Source organism: Pimephales promelas, chromosome 8 (genome assembly GCF_988280905.1).
Source record: "Pimephales promelas chromosome 8, fPimPro1.hap1.1, whole genome shotgun sequence".
NCBI classification, from domain to species: domain Eukaryota; kingdom Metazoa; phylum Chordata; class Actinopteri; order Cypriniformes; family Leuciscidae; genus Pimephales; species Pimephales promelas.
In genome coordinates this window covers 20,763,211-20,778,364 of record NC_142776.1, presented here as the reverse complement: position 1 = coordinate 20,778,364, position 15,154 = coordinate 20,763,211, and the positions used below count along the sequence as shown (strand labels likewise).

General features: G+C 35.7%; 1 protein-coding gene across 3 annotated transcripts in view; it reads right to left on the bottom strand.

Annotated features, from left to right (window-relative positions):
- Positions 1–15,154, bottom strand: part of farp2 (FERM, ARH/RhoGEF and pleckstrin domain protein 2) — a 59,808-nt gene that overhangs the window by 25,130 nt on the left and 19,524 nt on the right. For all 3 annotated transcript variants that reach the window (XM_039691517.2, XM_089134129.1, XM_089134130.1), the window contains exons 3-13: positions 10,589–10,693; positions 7,795–7,837; positions 7,628–7,706; positions 7,442–7,539; positions 5,519–5,633; positions 2,903–3,050; positions 2,603–2,698; positions 1,843–2,006; positions 676–744; positions 480–537; positions 144–354 (exon numbers count right to left, since the gene is read on the bottom strand). In XM_039691517.2, the coding sequence (XP_039547451.2) occupies positions 144–354; positions 480–537; positions 676–744; positions 1,843–2,006; positions 2,603–2,698; positions 2,903–3,050; positions 5,519–5,633; positions 7,442–7,539; positions 7,628–7,706; positions 7,795–7,837; positions 10,589–10,693 (1,186 nt within the window). The remainder of the gene's footprint in view (positions 1–143; positions 355–479; positions 538–675; positions 745–1,842; positions 2,007–2,602; positions 2,699–2,902; positions 3,051–5,518; positions 5,634–7,441; positions 7,540–7,627; positions 7,707–7,794; positions 7,838–10,588; positions 10,694–15,154) is intronic.

Sequence of the window (15,154 nt, the reverse complement as noted above, 5' to 3'; positions counted from 1 at the left end):
TTTCGCCCCAAAGCTTACACCACCCACCCCTATTCCCTCGCTATCCTCATTGCCATTTTGGGAGGGCCGTGCACTAGAGGAACTACTCTCTACACACACAAACGAGGGGCCGCAGTCTCCTGCTGCCTGGATATGAGCGGCACCTGGGAAGGCGTAGGTGGATTGGGAGTTCTGGATGGAGTCCTGCTGAGTTGGGCTGGGGGCTCTTGGAGGCTGATGCATCTGTTGGAGATTCAGAGGCTGGTTCGGAGTCTCTGTCCGCATGGGTAAGCTGGGGGCATGCAGGGAGTGGAAGGAGGCGGTGACAGAGGAAGGACACACTGGAGCCCTTAGACTGTCGTTAAAAGACAGATTCTGGAATGGATGGGTAGGGTAAAGAGAGTGGAAAGAAAAACAAAGTTAGTTGTTTTTGTTCGTCACAGTGGTATTAGTTGTCGTGAGTTTGGTTTGATGGGCCCCTGATCTTTGCCTCTACTGACCTGTTTGAGCACATCAGAAACCAAGGAACGTGTCGACATGCGAACCTTACTGTTCCTCCTGTAGAAACAGCATAATCAGTGCAAAGCAGATAACACAGAGAGATAAGCGCCACAACAAAATGGCTTACAAACGGTCCAATATACAGTATAAAACAGGTTTCGGGTGAGACTTTGAGTTTTTATTTATTTTTTTTACCTCTGGTAAGGAGTTCTTCTCATCCCGCTGTCCCTCACATACTCAACAAGCTGTTTTTGCGTCCTCCCACTGTTACATATACACAAAGTCAAACATTCTAATATCTATAAGTAGGAGTAGGCAGTAAAAGCCACAATTAATATTCATAATATTCTTAAATTCTCTTACGCTCACCAAGGCTAAATTTTTTTGAAAAAAAATAAAAAATAAAAAACAAACAGTAAAATATAGTAAAAACAGTAATAAATGTGAAATATAATATTTAAAATAAGACTTTTCTATTTCAACTATTTTCTATTTCTACTTAACTACTATTCCATTTTGTCCTGCTGGATTTTCAGAAACATTTCTTATTATTATCCATGTGCAAAACAGTACGTATACATTTTTTTTTTTTTTTTTTTTGTGGAAAACGATTCTTTAATGAAAAGAAAGTTCAAAAGAACAGAGTTAAAACATTTCTTTACTGTCACTTTAGATACCTTTAATTAATTAATTTTTTGCAGAATAAAAATATTCATTTATTATTATTATAAAATCTAAATGAACCTAAATGGTACTATACATCGCAAAAAAAGTCCCATGACAACTTCCAACCCCATCTTTTTGTGTTGTGAACAGTCAACAAAACAATGCCAAGAAACAACGATCAATTTTTTTTAATTGATTAATTGATATGGATAGCCTTCAATGAAATGATGAAAACTTTTTTCGTGACTTGCAGTACCTGCTCAGTAAGCGAGGCAGATGTTCAGTAATTCTGATTTAGTGAATTTACTAACAGATTGAACTAGTATCTCTGCAAGTCTTTTCGAACAATTTATAAAAAATAACTCATACGAATTGGACTACATTGGTTGGGCTGTATATTTTTGTTTTGTTAGAAAATCCCAAAACCGGTTTACAGCAAGGACATCATCATTCAGCGCATAATATTGTTCTGTTCATTCGAAGAATCTGCGGCAGTTTTGTCGCCTGCGGCTATTAATACTTGAGCTCTGAAAACAGGATGGACTGATTGGCTGTCAGTGTTTTTATTGTTCATCTTTGGTGTGAATGGGCCATAAGCAGCAGAGGCAGAAACACTGGCATAATCACAATCGAAGCGATACTTGATCATGATGTTTTATGTTAAAAAGTATATCGCAAACCAAATAGCACGTGTACCTGTATCTGAAGGAGGATCCTCTGCTGAAGAAGATGGCTTTGGATTTGGGCAGAGGCTGGTCTAACAGACGGAAAAACGAGTGATGTTCCACACAGTTCTTCCAGAAGATCTTACACTGGTCTCGACTGGCCATGAGAAATTCCAGTGTGTCCTGATGAGGACCCTGTGGAACAAAATGTTGATCAGTCACTGAGAAAAGATTGATCTTCAGAACTTCCATCTCAGATGAAAGGCAACACGAGGAAACATGTGGTCTTAATTCTTAGCAACCCATGAAAGTGATCCAGACAGAATAACAAACGTCACTTGGAATACATTAAAAATGTTTACATAAGATGTATAAGATGGCCCCATCACACTAAACTCCAGAACTTGAAAACATTACTTCTACATCTTATTATGCGTCAAGTCTCTGTTGATTCTGTATTTCCCAGGAGTTTTTAGACTGATTTCACTGTCTTGTATTTCTCCAAAATTGTGTCTTTTAGTGAGTCAGAATCAGAAAGTGTGCTGTCACTCACAAGGAATGTTTCTTGGTATTTAAGCTTCCACTACATGCATATAAATATAACAAAATGCATAAGAATTTTAAGAATAAAAAATATTATAAAAGTCTTTTCTCATATGAAATAGTTTCCTTGTCATGTTAGACTTATTCCATCCCTTTTACTTTGAGGTAGTGTCTAATAAACGTTTGGAAATGTTCATAAAATAACATTATATAACAATATATATATATAATATAAATGTGATACCTACATGAACTTCTGGGTGCAGTTTAATTAGAAATCGTTTTCTCTTGAAGCTCAGCTTCCGAATCTTGGACCAGTTGAAGGTGTTTATTTTGGTGTGGCCCTGAAAAATAAAAAGATAAATATTTATAGTAAAACAGATGTACATCTAATACATGCATATACACCGAATTGAATTCTATATTAATATACTAAATATTAATGCACTAAAAATGCACCAATATTTGGACTAAAATAAAATAAATTTGGATTGATAATATTCTCTTTTTTTAATTCACTAAGACAAAAAATACGTTTCTACAAGTACCTGAAAGACCTGCAGGCCCATGTGTGCTACAGCCAGGTTGATCTTGGTGCCTTCTCGGTCAGCAGCGGGATGAAAGCGTACCCCATACATCTCCAGTTTACGAGCAATCTCCAGGACCTGGAAATCTGATTCTGCTGGGGTCTGCCCCCTACAGGCGAGGGAGCAAAGACAAGTTAAACATATTACCACACACAAAAAGAATTTGGGTAAAGCATAATTTGTTGATCAGAATAACATTTTATAGCAGAGGTTTGAAGATAAAAAAAAAAAATAAAAAAAAAGAAATCTCTATACACACTTTACATTAACTTCTATATTTTCTATTGCCAGTGTGAACAGCTTGTAACGACACTTAAAAATGAGACCTTCCTTGACTTCCAAGGTTGTCTATGAAAGGCTGTAGGCTGATTTTTATCTGAAGGATTTGGACTGGTTTTGTCACGATAATCGAAAGGATGTAATGGTTACGTGCGCTCCCAAGATCCCATTTTACGTTCAATGACACATGAAATGAATGCTAATACAATGTTCAGGATAATGTACTGTAATCGTGCGTTTATTTTGTTATTGATAAAAGTGCACAGTGCATTGTGTACGAGCACAAGCAATAAATTGCTGGCTGCAGTTTACTAAATGGCCACCTGAATTGCTAATAACGAGGGTGTCTGAATTCTAAATATATCGCTGCATTATTATATTACTCAATATTATATGCATTAGAGTCGATTTTAAACATACTGCTGTTTGTTTTTTAAATCCTTAAATGGCCTTGAACCTTCTTACTTATCTGAACTGTTAACTGTGAACGTGCCCGGTAGGTGTCTACGGTCCACTAGCAGTTACGATCGGTCACATTCACGATTAAAGTCGAGAGGGGATCGTGCCTTTGAATTTGTCGGCCCAAGGCTGTGGAATAGCCTCCCTGGATCCCTGAGATCGCTGTCCCCGGTATAGGAGTTTAATTTCAATTATGGTTATATTATATTGTCTCAATGGTAATGGTATTTTGCTTTTCATTTCATGTATCCTGGATTTTTGTTTTGTAAAGGACAATGTTCAACTTCTGTTGTGTTCATTCGAGCTATATAAATAAAATAAATTAAATATTGCATTGTATCGTATCATTCTATAATACCTTACATTTTGAAAAAAAGTGTCATGCTCATTAAGGCTGCATTTATTTGACTGAAAATCAAATTTGACAGAAAAAATGTGAAATATTACAATTTCAAATAAAGATTTTCTATTTTAATACAATTTAAAAATGTAGTTTATTAAGTTTATTTGGCAAAGCTGAATTTTTTCATAAATTCTTTTTCATATTATTTCTAAGCATTATTTTTAAGCAGCCTGACCCCAAATGGCGCAGTGGATAAGACACATGCCTTTGGTGTGAGAGACCCTGGTTCGAATCCATTGTGAGACACCAATGTGTCCCTGAGCAAGACACTTAACCCCTAGTTGCTCCAGAGGCGCGCAAGCTCTGACATTTATAGCAATTGTAAGTCACTTTGGCTAAAAGCATCAGTTAAATAAATAAATGTAAATGTAATGTAACTGTAAATGGCAGTGTATTCCCGTGTATAAACACATCTTTTATTTAAATCTAAAATCTCACAAAACTTACATCTTCCCATTTCTAAGCAACGTTAGGGGGATGGGCAGATATATTCCATTAATGTTGTATAGTGTTCTGACTAATCCTGGGCAAATGTTAGAGCAGTGCCAGATCATTTTGCAATTGTGCTCATCCTTTAAGCCATTCAATCTGCTTAAGCCCCTCCCCTTCCCTTGTGGCCGTATGGCTAATAAAAAGCCTAGAGCCACTGGATTACAACCACAACCTAACATAGCCGCTGACACGACCGACCTGCAATACTTCCCTCACACCCAAAGCCTCAGATTAAACTCACCGGAAATGCATCATTACAAAGAGCCAAAACACAGGGCTCATATGCCTGATATCTTACAAAACACAGGGCTCATATGCCTGATATCTTACAAAAAAAACTTCATATTTTGATTTCATATTACCTAAAATCTCTTGTTATGTACATTTATGAAAATTGTCAGCCCATTTTTTGGGCCAAATAAAAGAAAAAGGTTTGATTGCTTACAAAAGTAATAGCACACATCCCTCATAGTTTTAAGTAGATACATGTCCTTTGTTATATTGTCTTATAGTGTCTGTAAGCTCTTAAAATAGTCTTTGTAAAGTTCAAGCAGAGAGAGAATCTGCAGTCCACCTTTAAATGCCTCTAAATCTCTTAAACTGCCACACACAAAAATCACTTGCACACTATCAGATGTCTTTTCACCAAATAAACTCAGCACCAAATGGAAACACACTGTCATTCAAGATATCCAGGGGAGTTTGTATTGAAAGTTCAGTTAGATGTTCCACTTGAAACAAATGGCTTCTCATTCCACACAAATGCTTCCAACTAAAACTGGACATGTCAAAGATAAAATTACTTTTGTGCTATAAATTCTCTCAACTGATTCCCAGCGGTCAGCTCAGTGAACTTACAAACGCAAAGCTCGACAGTCTAAGATAAATTTAAGACGAATAATGTTGAGACCTACACCTTCAGGCCAAAACAATAAATGTCTTACGTGTGTCTGCGGTGGAGCTCCATGATCTTTTCTTGCACACGTTCCTGATATGGCAGCAATTTATTCATCTTCAGAAACTCCCTGTCTGCTATATCATCATAGTCACCGATCTCAGCTGTGTGTGTGTGTGGGGGGGGGAGAGAAAAGTAAATGTTAAGACAAATAAGAGCGTCCAAGAAAAAAAGTTCTAGTTGTGGCTTCATGTTGGTTTCATATGGTTATGAAACACTTAAATTGAATGACTCTAAAAATGTAATGTGGTGTAAAAAGTAACACATTCAAAAAAGTTTTTAAATTATGTTTAAAAACTCAAAATAAATTTGCACAAATATCATTACAGCTGCAGTCCGTAGTTTTTTTTGTGTGTTAAAAATTATCCAAAATATCATATTTGAGAAAATAAAAAACCGGCCAGTGTTCAAAACTCTCTGCTGGCCTTAGCTAAAAACGGTAAGCTTGTAATAATGTTTTTAATTCCAGTGGTACTGGTGGACTTCCGCAGGAGATTCAAGCATGTCTTTGCTTCATTACGTCACATCTGTACACACAGATCTGTAAACATAATGAAGGAGTCTCGGCTAGCAGGCTATATTGCGTGTGAGGATGCTGGAGGTGGAGATTTATAGCTTTTTTCTCAAAGCACTTGATATAATTAAACTTATCAATTTGATGGTGGATCCAGAAAGGTTCAAACGACAATCACCAGTGACAACTAGAAATTTACCCACTGTAAAATGCGAAAGACTTCGTTCGGACTTCGGAGTGGCTACAGAAAAAAAAGAGACCGCAACCGTACCCATGCGAAAACAAGGACACATATCGGAAGGACATTACATGTAGTCACGCAATGCTGACGTTGATAACAATTTGAGAACAAAGTATAATTTGCACGGTTTTGCATGATATGATAACTTATAAGCGATTGTTAGAATCAGGATTGTTTAATCGTCATTTACTGCAATGGCAGAACCGGAACAAAAGTGGATGTTTCTTACAAGTTCAGATGACATTTTCTGTTGAAAATTATTATTTTAGTCATACTTCCAAAAAGAATAATCTAGTTCTGAATGCCAGTATCCACATCCACGCTGTGCCATGTCGAGGGTTTTGAAGTACAACTCACATAAAGTTGATGCCACGAATGACTGCAATGCAGATTTCGAACAGAGATGGCGACAAAGAAAAACGCCAGACTGCAGCTAAATTGTAAAACATACACCATCATTCAAGAGTTACTATGTTTTTAAAAGAAATTAAAACTCTAAAAAATTAAACACATTAAAATTATTTAAAAGGGACAGTAAAGACATTTTGATTTAAGTTAAAAAATATTTCTATTTTTTTTTAAATGCAATTCTTTTGAACTTTCTATTCAAAGAATTCTTTGGAAAAAAAATTATCCACAAAAATATTAAGCAGCACAACTGTTTTAAACATAATATTTCCAAGTGTACTATATTTTTAAATCAAATAAATGCAACCTTGGAGAGCCTTTTAAACACATCTTACCAACCCAAAACTTTGGAACAATAGTGTACATATGACTTTTTTAGGGGGGGTTGTACCACAAGAAATTTTACTAACTAAAAATAACCTAGCAATGTATACACATTTCAAAAGACGTATTGACCTTGACATAGAGATGAGGATCAGCAGAGCCTCATGACTGTATGACAGCATGTCTGTTCTATGTTTTCCCCCTGTATGTTTCTGAACGTTGTAATTTTCTACTTTATGCATCCCTATTCATAAATACACATTAAGTCAATGAATTTATGCATTCCATTTGTAATGCATTTTTGAATAAATGGGGGAAAATGACCGACATTACAAAGCAGAGACCCAACAGAATTAGTGAAACAACAGATTTAAAACATTATCAAGGACTTGAGTCAGGAAACTAACTGATATCAAATTACATACATTGCACCAAATGAGAGGCAAGCAAGGCGGCGGTGTTTTCTGTACAGTTCAGTCGACCATCTATTAGATCCCTCTTGATTTGCAGAGAAAACAAGTACCTGGAGAAAAAAAGGCAGATAATTACAAGCACTGTTCAGCTTGTTAGTATGTAAAGTGTGAATGGATGGGGATTTCTAAACATCCCACCTAGAAAACTCCTCCTGAAGCTGACCAGGATCTGGAGGAAAGAACTTCACTGACAGCCGAAAGAGTGTGTTCATCGGCCCTGTGGACAGTAAGCACAAGCACACAGGTTCAAAGACCCCAAGATCCTCTGATCTCTAAACACAACACAAAGCAGAAGGTGTACTTACGTCTCACTTGTTTCATTATGAGCTTGGTGGGATCCAGCCAAACCTGCAGAAATAAAACAGTCCAGAGTAATAAGACTGGCATTTCAGCTTTTAACCACCTTATAAACTCTAAGCAATAAATACAAATAATCTCACTCTTTCAAACTACATCTGGTTTTGGTCTCTGAAGCAAGCACTAAAACTGAAGAACATCATGGTCACAGAGGCCATAGATGAGATCTTGAGATGGTGACCACACCAAAAACATATTTCAGGGATTTATGGAAAGTTATTATCTGCTCCTATTCAAATGCCCCGGGATATGCACTCTTTTAATTCAAAACTCTGTGCTTGCCAGTTTTGGGATCCTGCATAGATGTGGATGATCAGTTTTAATTGTATGTGTCTGTAGAGTTTGTAGACACCCTGCTCCTCACAGCACATCTGGAGTTGATTGTGGCAAGAATGTACCTTTGCTCACTCCACCTCCAGCTCCTTCCACTATGATGACCTCTCAACTTTTGCGGAATCACCACAACAACCCTATACACACACATTCCACACCTGATTTTATTCTCTCCAAATAAGGTAGCTTGGCAAACTTTAAAACAGATGGCCAACAGACCGTCTGCAGTGTTTATATCAGAATTACTTATGAAAAGTTTGAAGATAACTTTTTCTTTTTAATTGCAGCAATAATAATAAAGAAACCAATACGAAAAAGATGAATTATGGTGATAATTACACTGCTAACTTTTCCCATTTATTTTCTCCATAGTGATTTTATAAATATTTTAATAAATAAACCGTTCTAAGCAATGAACCAATCCAAAAGAAACCCAAAAAAAAAAAAAAAAAAAAACACTCAAGTTACATAAAACAAAGGATTAGTCTACCCAAAACTATACATTTACTCATGTCATTTCAAATATTTCTTTCTTCTGCTAAACACAAAATATATTCTGAAGAACGTTGGTAACCAAAACGTTTCAGTTCCTTTTGACTTTCATTGTATTTTGTTCATACAATGGAATACAATTGGAACCAAAACCTAGTCACCAACATTCTTCAAAATATCTTCTTTTATGTTCCACAGAAAAAAAAAGGTTGGAATGACATGAAGATGAGTAAGTGATGACAGATGACATTTTTATTTTTTTTTTGGATGGACTATCCCTTTAAGCTTATTCATTTTGGAAAAAAAAAAAAAAAACTTGCTTCACTGGCTTTTAAAATAACTTGCATTTCCTTTGAAAAGCACACAACCACAAACAATTTACCAGAAAATGTATAATATATTGGCTAGGGGTGCTCCGATCAGGATTTTTGGGGCCAATCACCGATTACTGGAAGCTGTATCACCCGATACCGATTACAGGGTCTATTTGAAGACTTCGATTTATCATGTAGCATTACTTATTAAACTATATTTATGTACATTAAGTATTACAGTTAAGAGAAGACAATGTATCATGAATTGACACCTGTGTATTTATTTGCAAGCAACATGTCCGGCATATTAACTTAGCAGCTTGGTTATTGGGAGCGGCTCAGGGCTTGACATACAACTTTCCTGTAGAATATAGAATAAAATAAATAAAAGACAGAACATCTTGAGTCTTTAAATTTAACTTGAACTTTTTTAACAAAAAAGGCTATAGCCAAAATAATGTTTGGAGTCAGTCAGCCATCAGTTTTACTAATACACTTCCAACCACAGGTAGTAAAGTGCACAAATAGCTAACTAACAACTTCCATTAGGGCCATCTATAACTTTGCTTTTTCTGGGACGCTTTAGTCAGATTTTGTGGGCATTTAGTAAGGAAGAGAGAGGTAGAGATTATTCACACAAAATAAAACACAAATGTATCCCTGATTGATTTAGACTGTAACCAACTGATGAACATATTCAGTTTTGATAATTGAAAAAAAAAATATATAAGAGTGCAGATTAGAACCCCACTAGACAATTAACTCAAACAAACTGCGGATCAATGGATTTATTTACGGGTTGAGCAAAGAGGCTGCACAGTTTGACAAGTGGCCGCAGGATGGTACACACAATGCTAATGAATGGCGTAAAAAAATTGTCTCGCGAGTTTTGCGTCAACTGATCGACCTTTATAGAGACCGTCAATCACACATCCCAAAGCAACTATCAGCCAATTATGATCGGCGACCAATCAATCGGAGCACCCTTAATATTGACAATGTAATTAACACAAGCTAAATTTAAAAAAATAACCACCATTTTCAAACTGGTTTTCTGAACACTCCTCTCATCAGTCAATGGTAAAAAAAAAAAAAAAAGAAAGAAAAAGGAGCACCATCCCTAAGTCACACCACTGGCTAAGCTGAATCAACCTACCAATGATTACTTCTCATTTTATCTCCTTATTAAGCAAGGGTACACATTTTAAAGTTGAAAAATTACACACTTCACCTTTAACGTTTTGTTTCTGGTTCACATAATCCTTTAAAATTTAAATACATCAAAATTTGTCTGGCATAGCACACAGAACTGTTTGATCAACTAAAGTCTTCCAGTGTGAAGTAATCCTGTATAAATGTATTATTTTAATGACGCCCATTTAAAGATATGTTATAAAAAATAACGCTTGAGTTCTTTAAGTTTGAGTGTCTGTATCAGGCTGGTTTAAAGAGAACAGCAAACCTCTGGGGCCCAGAGGCAGCACAAATAACATAATACACCTCCTCGTCTTTTAAGAGCTTAGCCGGGTTTTCAGTGGAGCGGGCAAGTCCACAATCCTGTCTTTGTGTGAGCAGGGGGACTGTTTGTCAAGTGGCCACTTACCCAGTTCATATGCAGGTTCTGGAACTCCAGACCAAAGTAATCGCTCTCAATGAGATTGATCCGTCTGAACACCTCAGAGAAAAGAGCTTGCCCATCTGCTTTTGACTACAAGAAAAAAAAAAAGGCAAAACAGGAGATTCAATTAATTAATTAAATATATACATACATGTAAAAAAAAATACACATACATTTGTAACCCTGAGTGCCTGGACTTGAATTTCTTTCCAATTTTTATGAAATACACATATATATATTTGTCCATTTTGTTCACCACTTACAACTAGGGCTGTCAAACGATTAATTGCATCCAAAATAAAAGTTTGTGTTTACATATATATATATATAAAAATACACAAACATGCATGGATATTTAAGAAAAAAAAAATTATTTATATATAATATAAACTATATTTAAATCTATCTATCTATCTATCTATCTATCTATCCATATATATATATATATATATATATATATATATATATATATATATAATTATTATACACAGTGCACCCACATAAATTATATAAACACGAAATGCATAAAATGCAAATGCAAAAAACATAAAATGCGATTAATCGCGATTAATCGTTTGACAGCCCTACTTACAACACATCATTCATTCGCTCAAAATTAGAATCATACAATAAATGTATGATTTCAGTTAAAGGTGTGTTAATACATTTTGTACAGCAGTGGGATTACAAGAATACTATTTAAAATACTAAATTATTTTAGATTATATATTGCATATGATATAACTGCAATGAGATCAAGTAATCACATCAAGTATAACATGTTCCAAGTACAATGTTATAGTTCATTTCAAATAACGGTCTTTTTATGGGGTTGTGAGAGGGAAAATGTTTCTGTGGAAACAGCTGTGTCTGCTATGAATTCGCTGGATATTTGAGGCTAATGGGTGTCAGTGGGAAATATCTGTGGGCTATCTAAGAAATTCTCCACAGCATGCAGCCAGGCCTAAACCAGACACAAGGCCAAAACACATTCAGTCTCAGATCAGCTGGACTGTCTGATGTAAACATATAGTTGCGAAAGGCTAGGAGAACATCTGAGGACATTTCAGAGCACACAGGTGGTCAAACCTGCTTAAAAGAAAAAGGGGTTTCCCTGTAAACTGACTCAGGGGTTTGTCATTACAAAATGAATGACTAATTACTATGTACCCAGAACACACAGCGCTTGGGTTTTGCCATTCAAGCCTGTGACTTTTTTGGGAAAATTATACAGCAGACAGCTGTTTGTAATGTAAAATGTATTTTTAAAGACCATAAAAACAGCCCGAATTGGGCTGGCCAGATTGTTACCCTTGAGTTCCCTGTGGTACCTTCTAAACTTGACTGATTCTTTACTTGAGAAAATGTATTAAATGCTGTATTAAAGAATATACTCTCTGTAGCAAGCAGGGCAGGTAAGCACCTTCCAAATGACCCTTCTAAACTCTGCCAAAACCAGCATCAACATGCACAGCAGTGTAAAGAGGGGACGGACCACTAAAAGAGAAAGAATAAGAATTCATAATACTTGATACGGAAGCTGTGAATAGATTTCCAGATCTGATTCTGATTCATAACCTCTCAATTTAATACAGATTAAGGATCAAGTTCATTTGGGTATATTTCAGTTGTGAATGTAATTTATAATCTTACATGCATATGAAAGAAACCTACTGTCTTATCTACCAATGCTATTAATTATACAGTGTAAAAATGATTATTCTTCTTTTAAAACTAGTCTTTGAAAGAACTGACTTATCAGGCTACACTGGTTGTGTTGCATTTTCTTTATTCCCTAAAAAAAAAAAAAACTTTGGTAAAAATAAGTTTTCTATCTTGGTGGTCATTGATTGGAACATTTTAATTAGAAAAATCAATATTTTTTTCTCAGCCCTAAAATATATTATTGAAAAGGCAATCAGTAATGCCTTTTCCCATTAAAGTAGATGCAATAAGCAAGGTCACAATAAGTTGATCAAAAGTGACAGTAAATACATTTACAATGATATAAAAATTTATGATAAGAAATGAATGCTGTTCTTTGTACTTTCTATTCAAACAATCCTGAAAAAAATTATGACAGTTTCCACAAAATTCACGAAAATAAAAAAAAATGTTTCTGAGAACCAAATCAGCATATTAGAAACTTGATTTCTGAAAATTTTCTTTACATTTGAATAACATTTCACTCTTTTGAATAAGAGTTACTGTATTTGTTACGGTTACTGTTATTGTGAGAGTTACTTGCTTCATTTGACTAGATTCCTTTGCTTTCAGTTATTTTACCAGTCCAAAAACATTCTGTTTGTTATGCTGCTTGATATTGCAAACTGGTATTTTTTGTTATCAAATTTAAATGATTATCATAATCCTGAACACATTGGTTTATCACAAATGTATTGTCTACTGCACTTTGTTATCCTTCGAGTTATTTACCTATAGTGGCTCATGAATCAGAAGTCTTGCACATTAAAAAAAAAAGTAGCTTCTGCACTCCAAAAGGTGGATAATCTACCAAGAAAATTGGTCAAAATTGTTGCCAATAGAGGGACTTAGGTATACAATCGCTCACTCTGCTATAAAAAAAAAAAAATTGAAAACGTACTGGTGCCTAAAAAAAAAAAAAAAAAAAAAAACTTAAACCGTACTGGTCTAATTTTTGACGTTCCCATGTGTGAGGTGTGTCTTTTGCTTGGAAGAGAATTCTACAGACTGTCAGTTCACATACTTCAGCAATAATTGGATTAAGTCTCTTTTCTGCAGCTTCCTCAAGCACCCTAAACTAAAAGCCCATTAGAAGTACAGCATAACAAATCTAAGCTATGGATCAACTCGGGGGGTGTTGACTGTAACAAGGAAATACCACCCGTAACATATTTTCCGTGCGTCACAGTGCATGCTGAACCCACTAAGCACATAGACACTATCCAGCAAGCAGGAGTTTCCTTGTTACAGTTGTAGCGTCAGTCGGGCGGGTTTATGGGTCAACAGTGGCTGGGATTACTGAGCAGCAGATGTTCACAGTCTGGGGAATCTTTCTCGTATTCACCAAGCCAATTTGTCAGACTACATTGGCAACTGCTGAAATTAAACTAACAGTAATATGTATGCTTTTCCCCCCATTTAGTCTGTCTCTACAGAATCTGTGATCATGCATTTGAGTGCTGTGTTGAGACATGTTGAGATCTCAGCAGGAGGCATCTCTCTCTCACACTCCAAGAAGGTAGCAGCGTCTGCTATGTTGCAACAGTTCCAGCCATACCTTGACACCAAATAATACGAAAAGCCGTAAATAATTAACTTTAAATAAATGCATGGCAGTTACATGAATGAATTGCAGGTGTTTGTTGCACGGCTGCTGAATCTTCAGGAACACAGGCTCACGGCAAAAGAAATCATTTTGAATGAACGAATAGAATGAACGAATGAATGAACGAACGAACGTGAACGTGAATAAATGACAGATAATACACAAACATACAGGACAAGCGGTTCTGTCTGAACAGGGCTATAGAGTGCGACCAATATTTGTAAGGGTGCAACCAAATATTTTCCTAGGTCGCACCAGTGCACCTGTTCTCGCATGATCGCATCCGCTCACTTTCCACAAGCGAGTCTTTTGTTCTTCTTGCACGCATGAAAATGTTCCGTGCTGTGTGATACAAAATAAATTGCGACCTGAACGTGAACACCAGAGAATCAGTTACGGCAATCAGCAGCAGAAGAAACAGACGACGAAGAAACTTTTAAAAATGTAGGCTACTTTTTATGGCTAGGTAAAAATATTCTCATATTCAAAAACTCATTCTCATTTTACGAACCCGTTGGGCTATGCAGTTTTCAGTTGATGAATGAATGGAAAATTGTAGCGCGCAACGCGCATCCCAGGCAATACATTGCAATAATCTTTGTGCTTTGTTACTATTGATATGAAACAAAGTCTCAGATTTCAAATTAGGTTAATTTTCTTACGAAATTCAAAAACATAAATAGAATATTGACGCTGTTGCGCGAGATCGCTCTGGCTCCGATCAAGTGAAGCAGCAGCGCGGAGTGCACATGATAATCTCTTCCGCCTTAATAATACCAGTTACAGTGCGAAATAAACATGAACGAGCATCTGAAAGTGTGTTAAAAGATAGAGTAAAACTTTTCGAAATCCGTATCTTTAACATTGAATAGCTCAATCAGCGTCTCAACCGTGAAAAGACGTCAGTAAAAGGCGTGTATACAATGTAATGTAACATCACATTTACCTCAGAAAAAACATATCCAGTGACCATAAACGCGTTAGCTAGCTAGAAAAATTAACTCTAGAGGTGCATTTTGCCAAATATACGCACCATATTACAAATTCAATATCATTTTTTTATGTTTTTCAATATTTAATGCATATTGTTTGAAAAAAATCTGACAAGTTTTTATGCAGCCACCATTTAAATGTTTATATTTCATATAACATTATTATTATAAAAATAAGTAAAAGTGTAATTTAAGTGTTTGTGTACAAATCAGGTCATTTTTACCTTCAATATTATACAAGGGTAATGA